General features: G+C 40.9%; 2 protein-coding genes across 2 annotated transcripts; both read right to left on the reverse strand.

The window, feature by feature from the left end:
• Nucleotides 1-251: 251 nt before the first annotated feature.
• On the reverse strand, nucleotides 252-2012 carry jagn1a (jagunal homolog 1a). The gene is made up of 3 exons (XM_026376988.1): nucleotides 1945-2012; nucleotides 1216-1316; nucleotides 252-1099 (listed from the first exon to the last, which is right to left on the reverse strand). The coding sequence occupies exons 2-3, from the start codon at nucleotides 1302-1304 to the stop codon at nucleotides 637-639; spliced, it is 552 nt and encodes a 183-aa protein (XP_026232773.1). The 5' UTR covers nucleotides 1305-1316; nucleotides 1945-2012; the 3' UTR covers nucleotides 252-636.
• A 2323-nt stretch (nucleotides 2013-4335) lies between these two features.
• Nucleotides 4336-6800, reverse strand: col8a1a (collagen, type VIII, alpha 1a). Its single transcript, XM_026376907.1, has 2 exons — nucleotides 6515-6800; nucleotides 4336-6272 (listed from the first exon to the last, which is right to left on the reverse strand). Exons 1-2 carry the CDS (start codon nucleotides 6798-6800, stop codon nucleotides 4336-4338), a joined length of 2223 nt encoding a protein of 740 aa, XP_026232692.1.
• Nucleotides 6801-20421: the final 13621 nt, after the last annotated feature.

Below are 20421 nucleotides of genomic sequence, written 5' to 3' on the forward strand. Positions count from 1 at the left end.
TACTGAAAAATCTTGGAAGTTTAATCCCAGAGTGACTGTAACTGAAACATGTATTGCTCCTTGTTCTACTTGATGCTGAACGCAATTCTTTGACTCTGGATGGATGGTATCATTGGTGTAATGGTTATGCTGCAAACTGAATGTGGGATTGATCAGGCACCTCCCTGATGGCATTTTGTGAGGGAGACTCTAAAGTGTCTAAAACCTTTCTACAGCATGGGACATATTGAAATAGTTGGGGTCTTCAGTCTTGTATAAGTAGGAACACCTCTATATTTATTCTGTCCAATGACAAGAGTGTCCTGATCATACATTACTTCTTTATCTGTTTGTGGAAAAGTAATAGTTCACTCTTGGTGATGAAGGGGATACAAGATGCTTGAATTTCCATGTTTATAATTGCTGCTTTGATGCCACACCAACCATAGTGACAAAACAAAAAATGGACAAAATAGGATCCTGCATATAGTAAATTGTATATTTCATTCTATGGCATCTACTGTTGGTATCAGAGAGCACTGGATTCTAAAGAATAATGTTTTATGATAATGATGACTGAATAATACATTAACTTCTAAGTTGTGTATAAATTAAGATGAAACACATATTTCCCCAGTTACAGCTTTCTTTGCTCCATTATTTCTTCTTTTTCTCCTGAGTTGCATTGAACCATGAGTCTAACAGCTTTTTCATGTAATATAACTGCCAGGCGTGCACTTGAACAGCAACTACCATGATGAGGTACATAACAGTCACTGCAGAGAAGCCGAAAATGAAGCGATAGGCCTTTCCATGGCGGTAGAGCTGCTGTGCCACAGGAAACATCTCCATTCCACCATAAATAAGAGGCGCGACAGAGAACAGCCCTGAGCTGATCATGGAAATAACCAGGTAACTGATATTGTTCTTTGGTAGTGAGAAGCTGCTGCAAAGTAGAGGGAGGAGGCTGAGCAAGTAGGGGTACTCCCACTGGTACGGCATGCACACTGTGTCACGTGACACCAGGTCGAAGTGGCTGACCATCACCTGTGCTGCCACCAGAAGCCAGATGAAAAGGTGGACCAAGTTTAACTTTCGCACCTCTGACTTCAGGGGAGCACTGCATGAAAAAACAAAAGTATACATTTAGAGTATGTTAGAAATAAATGCAGACACTGCCATTTAGAGATAACATTTACATTTAATGAGCTTCATCAGAAAAAGATGTTTACTTGCCTCATTTGGTAATGTGGAGCCACCTTTTCTCTGTGTTTAACATCACTTCCATTGACAGCAGTGGCTCTGGGACCTACGCGGTAAGTCATGTTGAGAGAAACCTGACACAAAACAAATTCTATTTGAAAAGCTGAAACTCAAAAAACAAACAAACAAACAAAAACCCAGCAAAAAACAGAGCTGCTACTTATATTTTACTAATTTAACCTAATGGCCTATGTCAGGAAATAGTAATAAATGTCCATCAGAGGTGTCTTCAAAATCTACAAATCCTCAACACAGAAAGCATGAACTCTATTAATCATGAAGCATGAACTATTATAAATAATCTACAGGCACACTTTTTTATCTTTTCATCAATTTTAGCTTGCTAATATGAGAACTGGTTGATTACAATGGGAAGTTACCAGATGGGAGAGGTCAAGTAACATGACATGAAATCGGCCATAATAACTTGGACCGTGATCATTATTTAGTATTACATCAACGTGCTAACAGCTATTTAAAAATCAACATTTCTGATTTCAGGCAGATTAGATATGATACAGTACTGATGTGAAGCAGGTTAGCGCGTTAGCTGCGGTTGCTAATTTAAGCTAATCCAATCCAACGTTACTGCATTACCTTTACTCAAATACGTACTGTACACTGGGATTAGCGTCGTTTGAGCATCGTAACCGACAACACAGTGTACCATCATGTTGAATTTAACTCATTAACACGGCTTACCGCTGCGTATTTTCCTACTTTCTGCTGAAGCTCGTTGTTTAAATTATTACCCCTTCACAAAAGATGTGATCAATGGATGCTGCCAACAGCTGCACGCATGCGCACAATTTTCTTCCAGAGAGACCTCCCACCGCAGCATCAGCATCTTCCCTGGATGCGCACAGATGAAAACATGGCTGTGGACGACTGGATTTCCTGCCCCCAAAACCCACCCAGTAGAAACGTAAGTAGAAGAGACAGCTAGCATTTAAACAGCTTAAATCCATAAGGTAGTTACATCAAACTGCTTTGTTATGTGGTTTTCTATGTGTTGCCTGCCATAATAGTGTCTTTACTTATATCTACTGTGGGTTGATTTGAGTGAACACCTTAATTTAGGAATGTTCTATGCAAAACTGAGTAGACTCATCTCTCTGACTCTTTGTATGGTGGTAGCCACACATACTTACAGGGAGACACAATATTAGAGACACCTCTTATTATAATGCACTCCAGTAGTAGTAGCAGTAGGAAAACATCTTTTTGACAGTTTAAACACAAATGGGAAATAATAACCCTGTAACTGTAAGTAAATGGCTTTTTCAGCAAGGATAAGAATTGGGAATATTGCACATAATATTATCTGATGTTTTTAATGTTGTTGAAATCAATCTCTGTTGCAGAGAGAAATATTGTCAGTGCATTAGGAAACTAACAGGAGACATGTCACCTGACGGTCTTGCAAACATGTTGCAGTAATTGTCATTAGACTGGTCCCCACAGTGAATTTAACAAGGCAGTCTTTAGTTAACACTGTATATAAACCTCATTCTTTCACGTAATGGAGATTCTCTGCTTAGAAAAATGCTGCTACACATTGTTTTTATTAAACAATTTTTATTTAGAAAAGAAATACAGCACAGACAATAATACCAAACATAAAGACACAAATTCTTTGATTACAGTGACAACATGGATTCGCACCACTGTTAAAAGGAGAAATATACATTTATTTTTCCTTAAAATTTTATCATATGTGATGACCTCTTTAGGTATGTAGGTGTATTTAAAATAATAAATTACTGACATATTTCTTATGCATTGGTGCAACATTCAACAGCTGTTTAACTTTAGTCCATTAATTGTAAAAGAAAATAAAAACCTGACAGCAAGACTGACTTAACTACTAAATGAAGCCCACCAAGCTAAAATGCATTATGTATGATGTTGTTCTAATCTGAAATCACAATTTACAAAATAGTCAAAAGATATAATCAACATATTTTTTACATCAGGTAACAATTTCTGAAAATATTTTTGCTTTGAAATTAAACCAGTAAAATGTAGAATCATTTGTACAATCATTAGGATTGAATCAAACAACCCAAAAAAGACAGCGAGCAGGTAAGATCTGATATTTACCATGTGAGACATCTACTTGCATGATGCTATGGTTCAGGGTTTAAATACAGTATAGAGTAACGAGTGGTTTTCATAGTTTCAGACAAAACACATACGTTTGACCTCTGTGTTTTGCACAAGAAATATTAATTAACAGCTCTACTTTCATAAACCTACATGCAAACATTAAAAAATAAAATTAATATTACATTCTTTGCTTTGTGCTCACGGGAGCCATTGCCAGTCAGTGACACACTTGCTTAGGCAACATTTATACTGTGTGATTATAAAAGTTTAACAATCATAATTTTCCATGCTCTCACAGGTGAACATGCTGCCATTAATAGTCAAACGCCAATAAGTTGTTGATCGATCGGTCTCCTAAAAAATCTGAGTTAGAGTGTACAACTGTACTTTTTAACTGTACTTAAACTGCTATATTAAAACCCTTACAGTTATTTGTAAAAAGATCAGTTTTACATACTTCATTTTTATCATTAATTTCAAGCATGCAAAAATATAAATTTACTATCAAACTCCTATTTAGTTTTCTACTGTATTTCACATTCTTTACCACATGGGGTAGCTGCCAGTTTTGAGGAGGTGCAGGGCCAAAATTGTTCAGTTTTTTTTTGTTTGTTTTGTTTTTTTTGTAGAAATTTCACGTGTTTTACCAAATAACAAATTGCCCTGTTACTGGTTTTTGACACTCTTACTTCATGTATGAAAATAGATCTGGAGCCACCTTTGATGTGTTTTTTAATGGCTTTTCTAATTTCCTTAATCAAACCTCTAAAAGAAAAACTCTTTTGCTCTCCCAGTGAGACATAAAAGGATTTACAGTATAAAAGCTGCTGTATATACAGACTGTCATCCCTCATATTTTCCTTGTTACCCCAGTTTGTTGACTTTACATTAAAAATACTGCTCAGTCTAAGGTAATTATCATGTATAAAAATATTCTCCTTTGTTTTCACTGAACCTTCTCTCGCCTTTTTGCATTTTATGGTTTTACATTGGATATAACAAGTACCCAGAAAAGGAGGAGTGCACATACTGCCCAGCGTAAAGTCCTGAGGCCTGATCTGAGGGCAGCTGAATATGCACAGTGTCCCCAGGTTGGAGAGGTAATACTGCGCTTCCTGATGCTTGGTCTAGGAAACCTTTTTTGTACTCATCATATGTGTACATCACTGGCTCACTGTTCCTCATCAAAGCCACCCATACATTTGCTCCTTTGCAGTGGATGTGATAAGCAAAGTAATAAATGCCAGGCATGTCACAGGTGAAGAGTCCGGTCTGAGGGTTGTAGTTTTGACGACCGTTGTACAAGAGCTTGTCAAAGATGACTGGAGTGCCCACAGGTGGGAAGGGAGTTGTTGTTACAGCTGTGAATGCGGGCATTTCCAGCCCACTGACACCCATCACTTCTGCCCCACTGCCTCCATACTTGCCCTTCTTTCCATAACTACCAGCTTTCACACCATCTAGTCCAGGACCCATCTCAGACAGTACCCCAGACATTTCAGGATAAAGACCAGGCACTCCAGGTGGGCCTGGTGGCCCAGGAGGGCCAGGCTGACCTGGTTGTCCAGGAGGTCCTAATGGACCCTCTCTCCCTGGGGGTCCTATGGGACCTGGAAGACCTGGGCTCCCTTCACCTGCAGTGCCTGGTAGACCAGGTGGACCACTATCGCCTTTTGGCCCAGGAAGACCAGGAGGCCCAATTGGTCCTGCTGTACCATCCATACCTGGGATTCCTCTAGGACCTTGAGGTCCCACTTCACCAGGTAATCCACCTTCTCCTTTTGGCCCAGGAAGCCCTGGAGGACCAGTGGTACCAGGTAGACCTTTATGTCCACCTTCTCCTTTAGCACCAAATGGTCCAGGTGGACCTCTTGGCCCTGGCTCTCCAGGTTCTCCAGGCAGACCATCCTTGCCAGGCATCCCAGGAGGACCAGGGTCACCTTTGGCTCCATCAAGGCCTTTAGGTCCTCCTTCTCCACAGTCTCCTTTAGGACCAGGTGCTCCTAAACCTCCTGGGGCTCCCATAGGGCCTGGAGGACCTGGTGAACCTTTTTGTCCTGGAGGTCCAAGCATACCAGGTAGTCCTCCATGGCCCTTATCTCCTTTTTGTCCTGGGGGTCCAGGTGGTCCACTCATACCTTTATCACCCTTTAGTCCTGGGAGTCCTGGTTTACCAAATCCAGGCAATCCTGGCTTCCCTGGCAAACCTGGTGGTCCTGGGTGACCTTTTGCACCTGGCATGCCTGGCTGTCCTGGTAAACCATTTTGACCTGGCTTTCCTTGACCAGGGAGTCCTGGAGGGCCAGGCTGTCCCCCTTCGCCAGGTTGCCCAGCTGGACCCCGCTCTCCAGTATGTCCTTTCTCTCCTGGTGGTCCCTGGGGACCTGGAGCTCCATTCAATCCAGGTTTTCCAAAACCAGGGAGCCCTCTTGGCCCAGCTGGTCCTGGAAGCCCCGGGAGTCCTTTGTGACCAGGTTGTCCTGGCTGGCCCATACCTTTGTCTCCTTTGGGTCCTGGCAATCCTGGCAATCCTGGTAGACCTTTGTGACCTGGTTCTCCTTTCGGCCCTGGTTGGCCTGGTAATCCATTTACCCCTTGTTTACCTATTCCTGGAAGCCCAGGTGGTCCAGGGGGACCCTGAGGCCCTGGTTGTCCAGGTGGCCCTTCGTCACCTCTAGGTCCCATTTCCCCTTGCGGCCCAGCTTCACCATTTTCCCCCGGTTTGCCTGGAAGTCCTGGTAAGCCTGCTTTGCCTACTCCAGGCACGCCTTGTGGCCCAGGAGGTCCAGGTGGCCCCACACGTCCTGGTTGTCCATTCCCTGGAGGTCCTGCAGGTCCTGGAGGTCCCTCTGGCCCTGGTGGCCCAGGTGGACCTGGCTCCCCCTGAGGGATTCCTTCAGCACCACTAGGAATAGTCAGACCTGTGACAGAATGATGAAATTAAACATATATGGACACAGTCTTGGTTGAAACAGTAAGAACTCAGTCAAACTACAGGAAATTCTTGCAAATATTTATTTTCTGCTACTTGATGAAACAAACAAAACAAACAAAACAAAAAATGATGGATCATATGGCATTTAAAATTTTAAAATAAAGAAATATTTAGGAGGTCATGACACAGTAGTTGTCGGACCGGACCGTAAAGACCGGACTTCCTCACCTTTGTCTTGACCACCTTTATATCCGGTGCCTTTACGAGCATCTTTGCCTTTGAGTATTGGCATCTGGGGCAGCTCCTTCCTGTAGTGTGGATACTGCATGTAGGGCGCCTCCTTGCCAAGGTACTGTTGCTGGGGAAAACCTTCTTTGCCCATGTGTTGGAGATGCGGCATGGGCTGGTACGACTGAGGGTGCGGCTTGTGTCCATAGTATGCTCCACCACTCACAAATGTAATTGCCGCAAGCTGAAGCAGAGTCAGGAGAAGGGGGGCAGGGACAGGAGGCATGGCCAAGGCCTGTATGGGAAGTAGAGACGTTAAGACATGAGGAAGCTGCATCTGTTTTTAAATACTAAATTCTAGTACTGTAACTGTTTGATAAAGCTTGCTCAAATGGGATTGTTGGGTTTTCTCTATAATTTTTTGTATAAATATTTTCTGTAAGGTCTTAAACCTTACACTGTAAAGTGCCTTGAGATAACTTCTGTTGTAAATTGGCGCTATACAAATAAAATTGAATTGAATTGAATTGAATTTGATAACCATACTCAAGTAGTAGTAGTATTGTGAGTAAAATAAACGAGTTAGACTGTTTAAGGTGTTTCTTTCAGGGGCATTTTAGCTTTGATTTGATAGTTTGACAGTGAAAACAGGAAGCATGTGGAGAGACGAAGGTGTAAGGTACTAAAACACAAAAATTCTCAAAGATTGCAGAAACATGGCATGCTCAATAACAGGTTGTCTACCAAGAAGCTCTCCAAACGTACTTTCAATTGGCTGAAGAATTTCAATTAGGGTGAACATTAAAAATATTCTATTACTGTATTAAAAACCAATACATATGTGTTGCATATAAAATGATTAATATTTAACTGTCAGAGAGGTATTAAGTCCATGCCTAATGAACATAAAAAATAAAAAGAAATAAAAAGCAGCAATAAAATCTAATTTGACAAACTTTTAGTATCATAACTGACACAAAACCACATTTGAAATAGGAATTTTGAAAGTCTTCTTCTTGAGAATAATCTCTCACATATGTCTCAAATTGCCTTTGGTTTAAAACTGGCACTCTAAATCACAGGTAAAGGCCTTTTATCTGTTGTTCTGGGGGAAATAATGTCTGATATACAATTGTATTCAAGTCACAGTGTAAATTAAACAGTGTGCATTTTTTTCTGTTTATTGCTGATGTAGAGTTTTCTCAAGATTAGCTACAGTTGCTGCACTTGTCCACAAGAGGGCACCACACAGACTGAAACCTTTGTTGCAGCCTAGTTGATTTCAAATTTAAATCAAAACGGAAACATGTTCATGTCTGTGTCTGGACTCTTACACTATGTGGTGAGAACATTTGTGTAAACATTTATTCTGTGTGTGAATTATTCTGCCACCTCTTAGCCAACCTGCTGGAGTGTGGGCCTCCCCTTCTGGTCTTACTGACATCATTCTTGTCTTTCCTGTACTACTGCAATGAATTCAGTCATGCACTGACACAAAAATAAATCCCATGACAAGGAAAAGCTTGAGTAATGACATAAAAAATAAAGTTGGACAAGAAAAGTACATAGTGGTTATGAATACTATGTCAGAACTACACGCTAAATACATCAACCTACAAACCTGAAAACAAGCTTTCACTCAGACTTTTGGTCCAACAATTCAGCTTTCTGCTATAGATAGTCAGGGTGTCTACTTTTTACTCTTTACAACTATCATTTCTGCCTCAGTCTCAGTCATCTTTCACCACATTCCCCGTCCAGCTTCAACGACTCCAGTCCCACTTTTACTACAGCCAACTCAACAGCCCGTTCACATCCTAAACCACATCCTCACTGTCCACCCTTTGGATCTTTTCTGCCCTTTCACCTTTTCTCAGTCGACTGGCGATTTTGACATGACTGTGCCACTGTCTCCCCTAATGGGACCTGGCCTTTGAAGGAAGCCCACCGACTTTCCATGACATGCCGAAGAGTCCAGAGGAATATCACAGAGTTTTCCTAACATAAAGTGGCTCTATTTTGCTCTATCCAGGTATCCCAATCAGTCTATTCATCTGTAAAATCTGTAGACAGTACACAGGAGGACAAATGTATTTTAACATCTTTACTGATAAGATAATTGTAATACATTATGTATGAGATGAGGTATGATGTAGGTATTTTTAACATAAACATGTAAATATACATAAAGAGGTCTGAGAAAATAAATGTGACAGGTTTACGACCTTTTACGAAACACCCCAGCTCAGTGTTGCTATGTGTTTGTGAATAGATGTTTTTAAAGGACTTGGAAATATCCTGACAAAACGTGAGACTACAGATCAGAGGGACCGTACAACGAGGGTCTGTTCTGTGTCGTACAACAACACCACCATGTTGTCATGGTGACCGCCGAGCGATGGAAACACCTTCTGTCTTTACCTGGTGCGCATTTCTCCAACACATTATTCTGTATAAGTGTTACGTCTCAAATGACTTATTCATGCTGGAGGGCCACTTTCAGACGTTGACAGACACCAACCAGCAATTTCCACATTTTAATTTGTTATTAGAGAAAACAGAAAAGAAGAAGGTGCAGTTACAACAAAGAAGTCTATAACAGATGACCTATAAACTTTATTTATTTTCTCCTATTGTAATCCCTTTATAAATGTAATCACACAGATCACTGTAAGTGAGCTGTTTCTCACATTTTAAAGACTTATTTTTTTGCTCAGTCCTCAATGACACGACTACATTTTTGTGATGACTAAACTGTAGGAAAACATAAATACAGAATGACTGACTTTTACTTTGTTTAGCATATTAACTTCTTACATTATCATTAAACACACAATACAGCAAAGGTTGAGAGGAAAATCAATCATTTTAAAGTTATTATTCATGAACCAAAGTACCAGAGAGATTTCAAATTTGAACTGATGACAGCACCGTATCAAAAAGTTGAGAGTGATCAAGACAGATGTTCACAGTGACACTAAAAAAAAAATTCAAAACATCGCCAAAGCTATGAATGTTTAGACAAGATTTCATTGCAATCTATCCAGTGACTGTGAATGATATAATATGTGTGGAATATTTAGTAAATATTACATTTAAATGCAAATTATCTCTAGGTATAAAAACAATGAGGTAAAACCCCTGAAAAAATTATTCATAAGCATCAATTCATTCATTATTCAAATTTGACCCATCGCTTTGACCATACGTTACAAGGACAACAAAGTATAAATATCTGCAAATTAGACCCTAACTCAACATCTGCTGCCAGACTCATGCACGGCAGGTCACACGCCACTGAGCTGCCAGGCCCAGACGGTCTCAAAAATAAGCAAACCTCAAAGCCGCCTACACTGTATGTCTATGTACCGTGTGTGAATGTGTGTGTCTCCGTTTCCCCCCCGACTACTTCCAGATGTCCATCTTTCTGACATTTTACATAAACGGAACACAGTAAATTGCCCATCAGGTGTGCAACATGAGAGGACTCGTGGGCCTCATATATCTGTAAGCTGTTGTTTTTGCTGAGTCAACCTTCGCCCAGCAGAAGTCGAGGTGTTGGCTAATGCAGTTTATACAAGCTGCGATCTCCAGAATTTCATTAAAACTGCAGCAGCTGTGCAACTCCCAGAGCAAATGTGTAAAGAAAGAATAAGGTGATCAAAAAACACCTGCTTTTCTACACCCTAATGAGGCAGCGTCAGACTTAATGGAATGATTCATTCTTTAAATTTAGCTCATTTATACATACAGTATAATTTCAAGCTGTCGAATGATGAGCTTTGGATTTTAGTGTCATGTCAATCATTTTTTTCTACACTGCTGTGTGTTATGGCCAAAAATACTAGCACAAGAAGCTTGTTTGAAGAAGTTTTTAGAAGTTAGTGAAATTTGAACTGTACACACCAACAATACAGACAGAAGAAGAAGAAGAAGAAGAAGAAGAGGAGCAGAGAGACAGATAATAAATGACAGTGACTTCTGGCTGATCCCTCGGTCATGGAAACACACCTGTGTCTGGTGACCTGGATTCATGTGGCTCTTGCACACAAGCTTACACAAACTGATGCTCAGTTTGACAGAGCTCAGCTGGGACTGCCTCGCTCTCAAAAGCAACTTTTAATCTCTCCTCTGAAGGTATTAGTTCTGTGTCTCTTACACTCATGTCTTCAAACACACCTGTCTATTTTGTGTCTCCTCTCACTGTCTCTCCTTCTTCCTGTGTCTCTGTGTGAACAGAGCCATGTCTGTTCTGCACTCTCACCCTCGTGTCTCTCCTCTCTTTCTGTCTCTAACTGTCCATTTGCCCTCTCTGGCCCTTTTCCCGCTTCGCAAACATCCTCCATTCAGGGACCTGAAGACACTCACTGATCTTGCAGACCACAGTGGATGTCAGAGGGCGAGACAGTTTGTCTATTTAAACCACCTCGCTAACAGAGCAGGCAAAAGAATTTAAAGTCCGGTGGTGATGAGAGGTGAGAGGTACGGTTTACATTATGTGCAAAGATCTAAAACTGAGCAGCAGATCTTCAACTAAATTGACGTATTAAAACAGGCAGTCTGACCAAAAACTAGTGTTTAAAACCCATATAAAACACATTTGGCAAAGCGTTGCCTTCCTCCCTGCACAAACCAATGCTAGATGCCCTGATGTTGTGGTTTGTCAGTGAAAGGGAAAAACATTAACATCACCTAAACGTAGCATCTTGTAAAATTACCACCTCCTTAAGTCACACTGCAAATGTCCTCGTTCAAACACACCCTGTACACAAACCACAGGTTTAGAGACGCACGCACGCACGCGCACACACACACACACACACACACACACACACACACACACACACACACACACACACACACACACACACACACACACACACAGCTGTGCAGCTCAATGCCCAAGGTGTTTATTCTTTCCCTCGCTTTTACCCCACCATCATTGTTGGTGCTACTAGGGGCTGCAACGTTGTTTGGGCTCTGTCTCCCACAGAAGCAAGGTTCTACATGCAAGGCTGTAGGTTCAGCTCTCATGCACAGCACCAGTCACTTTTAAGGGTCACATCAGTGACCAACACAGAACCTAAAGTGAAGGACAGGAAACTAAAACCCTTTAGAAACTCAATAGAATTCATTTACACATGATTAAACGGGTACTTACTGTACACATATATCAGAGTCGATCAAAAACAAAATACTACACTCTACAAATTAATTCAACTATTAAAAAAGACTGATCTTCATTCAATCAAACCATCAATCAGCAAATCAGAAGAAACCACATGTGATGGTGCCAGACATTCATGGGACTATTATCTCTGTTAAAGGCTTCAGAGTGTAACTGTATGGATATTGATGTCGGTGAATATCTGGCAAACGGTTAATGAAAGAGCTTTCTAATAAAGATTTCTGTCAGGATCAGCAGGAAGGATTATGGATATAAACAAGTCATGAAAGTGTCTGATTGTAGGAAGTGAATCAGGTAAAAGTTGAAAACCGACGTCAGAGACAGAGCTACTCGAGGACAACTGTTTGCTCTGCAGGTTCTTCTCACCAACTTGCTGCTTTTGTCCCATCTGACAGTTTGGCTTCAGCTTTCTGCATGTACACACTTACAGACACATTCACACACATGAAGCTCTGAGAAGCTCTGGACAAAGCAGCCTAACCATGGATGCTATCCTGTGCGTGCAGCAGCTTGAGAAACGCCACTGTAGCTGTAGAGATGATGACCTGACTCTCAGCAGTGATGTAAACCCCAAAGATGCAACCCATGAAATGTGGGCATCTTTAACCCAAACTGAAGCTGAACATGCACAAACAATTCATTAAGTAACTTGAATCACACATAACCTGCTAACAGCAGTGGATACAGTGAGAATAGGAGAGGGCTTACCTTTCTGGGTGGACGTTTACAGGGAAATAATCACTGCAGTCAGACAAAGTGGCAGAATATCAGGCAGACTACACAGAGGGAACCCTGGGATATGTGCTCATAACAGACACTCACCTTGTGGACACAGCTTTTATCTGCTTGAGGGTGGAGTCACTTGGGTGGGTGGGAGAGAGAGAGAGAGAGAGAGAAAGGGAGGGATGGCGACTTAACTGAGAATAAATACAACCTCCCAAATGTTACACCATAACTTATAGTGGCAAAACATGCTCACACCTCCCTGCTGAGCATCCACAGAGGATGACAATGATAAATAGGAATGTTTCCCTCATTAATGTTGAGATCTACTGGCCCCTGAATGCAATAATTGTATTATTCTTGCAGATGACACAGGAGCTGGTGGTTTAGAGTCACCTATCCTGGCACCGACCTGGGGAAAAACTGTTAAACTACCAAGGATGCACAGACATGCAAGACGTGGTTCTGTGTATTTATACCACACCTAAAGTGACTTAACTAACTTTAAATCATTAAAATAGAAAATAAACTACACTAGAGCATATTTTCTTTAACTTCTCTTAATAGCTACATTTACTTTTTAAATTTTATTTCAAATACCTCTATTTAACTGTGCTGTATTGCTACTTTGACTTTGTTTTATTTAAGCCCTTCTTCCCCACAAAGTAAGTTTCATTTATGTGATGATCGTCTTTGCCCCAGTACAACATCTGCATTTGTCCAAGAGCAGAAGGAAAAATGACATCCGTGTTTTTACTCTTGTGATAGCGACAGTGTGGAAAGTTTAGACAGTGCTAAATGTGCTGAAAAAAGATCTGATGTGCACTCAGAGGGAGCGTTCAGTCACGGCGGTATACTAAATATAATCTTTTTCTTAGAGGTTCTTTGTTGGTTTATGATGACAGACACTTTCCAGGGCAGTTTTGACACCTGTGCACATCAACCTGGTAACTCTGACACACACGTACAATGTGACTGTAATGTACATCTGCAACTTTATGAGTGTAAGTCTTCTCTACTTTTTCCTTTGCGTGAATCACTGCACTCTTGCGATGCTAGATACAGAACAGAGAACAGCAGTGTGTCCAGGTCGAAGGGTGGCCTAATGCGTGTTTGCGTGTCTGAGTGATATACTGTATGTGGATAGTGGGTGCATGCAGTTGCAAAGTGACACAGTGGTGTAAAAGGGTGGATGGCCTGTTGTAGCTCCAGCAGCCAAGTGTCAGCTTAGTCAGCGTGTTGGTCCTAGCCCGATTTGGTAGTCTTTTGTAATAATGTGAATTTTGCTCTTATACCTAGCGTACCATATGTATCACAGTAAAAATACTTTGATAAAGCTTTATTGTCTTATATCTGTGTGAGAATTATTTAATGACATCATCCTTCATTCATGCGTTGATCAGTTTAAAACCGTAATCTTTATGGCTAAGATTGGTTGGACATTTCATTTAACCCACAAACGTAATGCTTTCAAATACCCCAATGCAGTTTGCATCTCTAAGGAGGCTGTAATTGTTCCCCACCTGCCCACTCAAACACAAAACTCATATAAATGCAATAAATGCACCACACACACACACACACACACACACACACACACACACACACACACACACACACACACACACACACACACACACACACACACACACACACACACTGACACAAGCACACACTTTGAGTTGTGGTGTGAAAGGTACACAATAGCCTGGGGTGTAATGAGTTGTGTGTGTTTGCCCACGTGCTTCAGTCCTCTTCCTGTTCCATTAATGAAGCCTCAATAGGCCTCGCAACTGCCTCTCACCATCCGGCCTGCACCTGTACTACTTTATGCTGCTGCACGTAAAACTAGACCCTGTGTACTGATTTAGTGCTGCTAATCACACACACCACTTATATCAGAATTCATTCTGAGGCCCATGATTCATACTTGTACTATAGATAAAAATCAATATTTTGTATCTTAAATATGAAAGAAATGTTTTTAGCACATTTAAGGCATCTTGTGTTTTTCTTTTGTCAGAGGAAATAGATGAAGGAGGGAAATAACTAGAAGAACACAGATGAACTGTTCGGCTCTGCAGTTCAGTTTGTCACTGCAGTCTGGAGATCAGAGGTGTGTGTGAGTCCTGGTGAGAGCTGGCAGACACACAAAGATCTCCTCTGATCTGTAAGAATAAAAAAAGACATAGTTTAGCCACCTCTCAACTTGACTGGACCTACTGTCTGTGGAGCAAACATAGGTACCTGTCACTTTGTGTGCATTTACCCAAACACAGCATCCAGTATATAGGACAGAATGGCTTAACCTTCTCACCAGCGTCATGTGTACTCTGTGCTGTGAGAGAGTTTATGATGCATATTATACACGACATTGTCCAGAGCCCTTGACGAGAGTTATATTTGGGGGTTTTTTTCCCATGGATTGCTTTGGTCGTATTACGAATACTGCTTATTAATAGTCCAAACAAGTAGATGGCAGACAGAATGGTATTTAGACAGAATATGTAGTATGCATGTCAGTGTGGGGAAATTTGTTTATAACCTACAGAGCAATTTGTGCCCAGGGTGCCATTTATCACTGTCCATCTATTACTCATGGTGCCCAACTTTTACAGAATATTTTCTGTGACCTCTGCTCTTCAAACTGTGAATGCTTGAGTTGTGAACCGACTTACTGTACGTTCTTCAGAGCTTCATGGCAACTGTACATGCATTTTAAAATATTTGCACTGCGCTGAGTTTATATTTTACAGTCATAAAGCAGAGACATTCAGCCCATCGCCACAGTAACAGGCTGTTAAGAATCTGTTTTTAACGGTTTAAGAGTCACTGTCCCGTGGTGCTGTCACATTTCAAGATGAGTTTACGGCATTTCAGTTTGTAAGGCATCCACATTCCTTACTCCTACCCTCTTCACCATGAGGCAATCTTAGAATTTACAGTGCAAACAGGAGTAAACATCTGAAATTGTCCATGTCACGTCACCCGTAGGGACAGAGAGCTGAGGAATTTAGACCTGCGAGAAAGCAACCAGAAATATTTGTGATCTATTGATCAATCAGTGCCACAGAAAAGAGAATAACACCTATTTGTCAGTGAATGAACCTGTGGTTTCTTAAAAAAAAAAAAAGCACCCCCTAAGTTTATAATTTCCTGAATATAGTGTGGAAATTTCTATGTCCGTCTTGCCAGATTCTGATCTCACACTAAGTTAATATTTACCCTTTGATGATGTCACCCAGGGGCAACCAGCTGCTGGAAGATTCTTTCAATGGACAAGAAGTAAATTAGGTTTATAGCTACAATGCTTTTCAACAAGTGTGTAATCAGCTTCTTTCTTTTTAGACTTTTACTATTCTGAACTTTTGCCCCAATGCCCAGATCAGTGAACCTTGACCTTCCTTACGTTAAAGGTCACACCGGTCTAACCGCACACATGAACAGTGGCATGCAGCAGCCATAGAAAGTCCAAACTGTGAATCATGTGTGCATGAACACTGCTACGACAGCACAGCCAATCTTCTTCTTCTTATGATAATTTGTAGTTATGATTTTTGTACAGTCTTTTGGTCGATCCCTTTACATATACATATTCCCATGTATTTCATATATTATGTTTCTTAGCATGTTTGCACACTGCTGAGTGCAGCTCAGTGCAGTATAGCTTCACCAAGCTGCTAGCATGACTGAATATCCTAGTTATAAAGTCTTCTGCTACATCCCCACCAGATTTTTACAATTATTTTTAATTTGAATGAAAAACATGTCAGTGTTGAGTCAGATATTAATGTTTCATAAGACTAGCACTACATAGTGCGTTATTTTCATGGGTGGATAACTGACATGTTGTTGATACCCACAGAGCTTAGTTAAAAGAAACATAATAAACCTGAAGACACACAAAATGTAATAAAAACAAAAGGCAAATTGCCTGATAAGATATACAAAATGCTCTCAATGGCAAGAAAGAGACAAAACAACAACAAAGAGACAAAAACTGAACTTAAGACTTGCCTGATGTCATAACATTAGAAGATTATAGATGATCTAAAAATGTTAATAGCATCTAAATGCTGTATCATCATGTAGTTGATACAATTTACTTATATAATAATTTCCCTATAATGTAAAAGTTGTTTTTCATCACCAGCCATTACCTTAAATCCTCCACAAACTATATATATATATATATATATATTCAGGTAGTAAGGTGAATGTAAATGTTCATACTTTCCTACTTGACATTTACTGTAGGTCTACAGTTAGTGCAGTCCTGCCCGCTTCATCTCTGGCTGTGATGACCACACTGTCGCAGCCTTCAGCCCACACCTGCTGCACTCAGGGTGGGTATTCTTGTTCATTGCCCTCTACCACAGGTCTAGTCATAAATCATTGGGTTTAAAAGTCCCCTGTGTCACTTCAAAAATGCCCCTCTCACCACCAACAAGGCCAGAGGTTTGTTATTCAGTTTTTTAAGAAAACAATCTCGTTGCTCACGCAGTGGGACTTGGGGACTCTCAGGACTTGTGCCGCCACCTCCCTCTCTCACAGACCTCTGCCTCATGAAACTGTTACACACTGTGAGGTTTAGAAAGTGAGGCAAAACCTCTGGACGTTTGCTAATCATTTGTTCACAATATGCACTGCAGAATTTGTCAGTTCTTATCAGTTCTTCTGATCCCAAACACCACAGTCTCCATTCAGTCTACCCTAAGCAACACAGACGCTCAGGGTTACAATCATGCATTCATTATCCTGTACGTGAGTGACCACTGGGCTTATTGAGGTTTGGGAGTTTGCTGTGAATGTACAGACAGTCCACACTCTCCCCCGCTCACAGCTGGCCTAAACCTAGAAGACAAGTCTTCACACAGGAGTGTCGCAGCAAATCCCCCATACATGCACATACTGTAGACATACACATGCACAGTCTCTGCTCCGTAGTCTCTCTATTCTGCATGTAAAAAAAAGAAAAGAAAACACAATCGTCGCCTCAGTCAACAGGCTGCAACATTCCTGTCTCCCACCCAGGGCCGCTCGATGATGACATCACTGTACCGAGAAAGAGACAGGCTTTCGAGGTACGAGGTGGCTTGGTGGGGCTGACCGAGAAGGCTCGCTCTCAATCATGGGTTCATGGAAGAATAGCAGGTTATCCAAGTGAAATGTGTTACATTAAATGGAAAACAAACAGGACAGATCAAGTAGCAGAGGGTTTGTAAAGGAAAGAGTTTTTAATTGTTGTGGAACAGCATCCCAAAGTTGAGCTGGTGTCACAGAGAGGGGAATGCTTAAGTCTCCTACTGTTCCTGTACAGAGATCAGATCAGATGGTCAAGATCAGTAAATTAACTTTGCTAAATACGTTTTCGTTTTACGAGTTATAGATATTTGGAGGAAGGCAAGCTAGCTGTTTCATAGATGTTTTTCTTAATGCATTTAGGCTCTCATACCCCTTGGAGTAAAACAGCATAAAAGAAATAAACAAAAAAAAGGTTTTGTTATTGGAGCAAATCTGTATTAGAGTTTTAGTAAAATCGCACCTAGTGGATAATCCCAAACACCCTACAGTCACAAATGTAAAGATCCCCCATACTCCCTCATCACACTATGGTACGACTGCCTCGTCCCTATAAACCTGCATCTGCAACTTGGCAAACAGTCAAAATCATACAAGTGATACCATCCAGTCCTCAGCGTTTGATTTACTGGTCAGAATTTATGGGTGCAGACGAAACAAGTGAGTGGTAGAAAAACAGCTATAGAGGAGGGTATTGGGGAATGTAGCACAAGGTCATACACAGATAAAAATGTAAATACATGTTTCTAAAAACATGATCTTTTACAATAAAAGCAATAAAACAGAGAAACACAAGAGGATGTGTTGTGTCTAAGATGGACCTCCCAGGGAACACTTCCTGTCATCCTGCATACAATTCCCACTTAATCTCGCCTAGGATTAAGAGATGCTCCTTAATCCGAACCATACGACTTTATTTAATCCCTGCACAAGGCCAGGGGGCACAGGCAAAACCACAAGCAAAGCAGGGCTGCCAACTCCCATTCAATTTTCAATGACAAGTGACAAATCTCTCAACAAAGTAGTGATCAGTGGCCGAGAACTGTTGAAAAGTCACAGAGCGGTAACCGATGACACTTGAAATGTGCGGCTTATTGTAAAAACATGAAAATTGCAGCCTATCGTTTTCCTATTAAAATAAATCTCCAGTAATATTCAGCCTGCGGCAAACCTCTCTCCCAGTGAAATAAAACTTAAACAGCCATGGAAGCCAGCTATAAACTGTATCTTGGATGAAAAGAGGATTGGAACCACCATAAAGATTCAGCGGTGGGAGATGATACTTCATTTAGACTAGATGTAGTGGAACATTAGACGTGGAAGGCTCTTGCTGCGGCCTTTCCCAATGCAAAGCGAAGATGGTTTAAATACTGGAAATATGAGGAAACAACAGCTGGTTCTGTCTAAAAGTGACAATTTACATCTCAAATTAAATCAAAATCTCCAATTACATGTATAAAAAGCACACAAAGGTAAAACAAGGTTCTTAGGTCGGAGGTTAAAGGATAATTTTGACGTGCTGTCTAACAGACAAACACATAGACAACCTGTATACTCTGGGTTTAGTCCTTACATACTCTCCTCTCGTTGTTTCCTCTTCTGGTTATTTTAAAAAACTTAAATGTTAATCTTAAATGTTCCTCACTAGGCTAAGGTATAGAGCCATAAACACAGGTGGTTGCTGAAAGGAATTGTGGGTAGGGTATTCTACAGTGAGGTGTTAGTATGTGTGGAATGTGCACAGGACTCAGTGTTGACCTGGGACAAACAGATAGCATGCTGGGATACAGCATATGGGGACAAGACAGCCAGGGCTTCTGCAGGTTCCCAGGACTCCTGCGTGCTGATCAGCCAGAAAAAGCAGCATGTGTAAGAGTGAACACACTTGTGCATTTTGTGCACGCTCAGAAGACAAACATCACATGAGTTGCCTGGAGCAACATCGTCCTATTAACACTTAAAGAAATCAAGATGATAATTTAATCTAAATCATACTCAACTAACTTAACTAATTCATGAACAAACCAATGGACCATCAGTGCTCACAAAAGCACTATTTAACGTCTTGAATGTGACTGAAGGCACAGAGAAATAATCTGTATGATGACGGTAAGTGTTGGCACTCGCCGTGGCTGGGGAGAACAGTTAATGTACAGTCCATAGTCCCAAATGGCCCATATATTAAGAAGCCCACTGCACTACTGTGTGCAGACTGTTGCCGTCATTAAATGTCTCACCAAGAGCCCTGACAGGGCAGAGAAAGATGCCAGATGTAATAAGCTTGAAAGAAATGCAGCTTAAAATTATTCTAAAAACTGTGACTTGTCAAGACTGACACATAGGTATAAAACCACAAAGTCCACAGTCCTCCCTCAGTGCAAAAACTGTTTTAAAAAGTTCATCTGAAGCCAGTATGAGGCTGAAAGCTTCCAAAGTGGTCACATTAAGTGGGCATCATCCATTGCTGCAGCATTTATAGCACAAATTTTTTAAATTTCATTCTTATTTCTTTATTTAAGCTATTTAACTAAAATGATTCCATCACTTGTGGGTTTTAAGAAATCCCCCTGCGACCAGTATGAACAGAAGGAATGGTTACAACATGAAAAATTTTGTTCAGCTTCCATATCTGACTGTGTTTAAGCTCTTAATTTGTCTCATCTCTACAGTTTTGGAAGGAGGATGAGACAAGAAACATACAGTTAAAACTGACTTTGTGACATGTAAAGGATGAGGAATGACTCACCGACAATAAAGCAAAAACCAGATGGAAAAGTGTGAGCAACGTCTTTAAAGATGTACACTAAATTGTGTCTTCGCATTTTGAAATCATCGTTTTCACTAAAACTTTAAATTACGTTAATTTCATGACTGGGGTCTGTACTTTTGTTCCCATGGGGAGAAGGAAAGCACA

Source organism: Anabas testudineus, chromosome 21 (assembly GCF_900324465.2).
Source record: "Anabas testudineus chromosome 21, fAnaTes1.2, whole genome shotgun sequence".
NCBI lineage: Eukaryota > Metazoa > Chordata > Actinopteri > Anabantiformes > Anabantidae > Anabas > Anabas testudineus.

Bases quoted from the DNA above. Each gene is read 5' to 3' on its own strand.
- col8a1a (XM_026376907.1), bottom strand. From the start codon at position 6,800: ATGCCTCCTGTCCCTGCCCCCCTTCTCCTGACTCTGCTTCAGCTTGCG. The intron at 6,273-6,514 runs GTGAGGAAGTCC...ATTCTGTCACAG, and splicing joins TAAAGGTGGTCAAGACAAAG to GTCTGACTATTCCTAGTGGT.
- jagn1a (XM_026376988.1), bottom strand. From the start codon at position 1,304: ATGACTTACCGCGTAGGTCCCAGAGCCACTGCTGTCAATGGAAGTGAT. The intron at 1,100-1,215 runs GCAAGTAAACAT...TTTTTCATGCAG, and splicing joins GCTCCACATTACCAAATGAG to TGCTCCCCTGAAGTCAGAGG.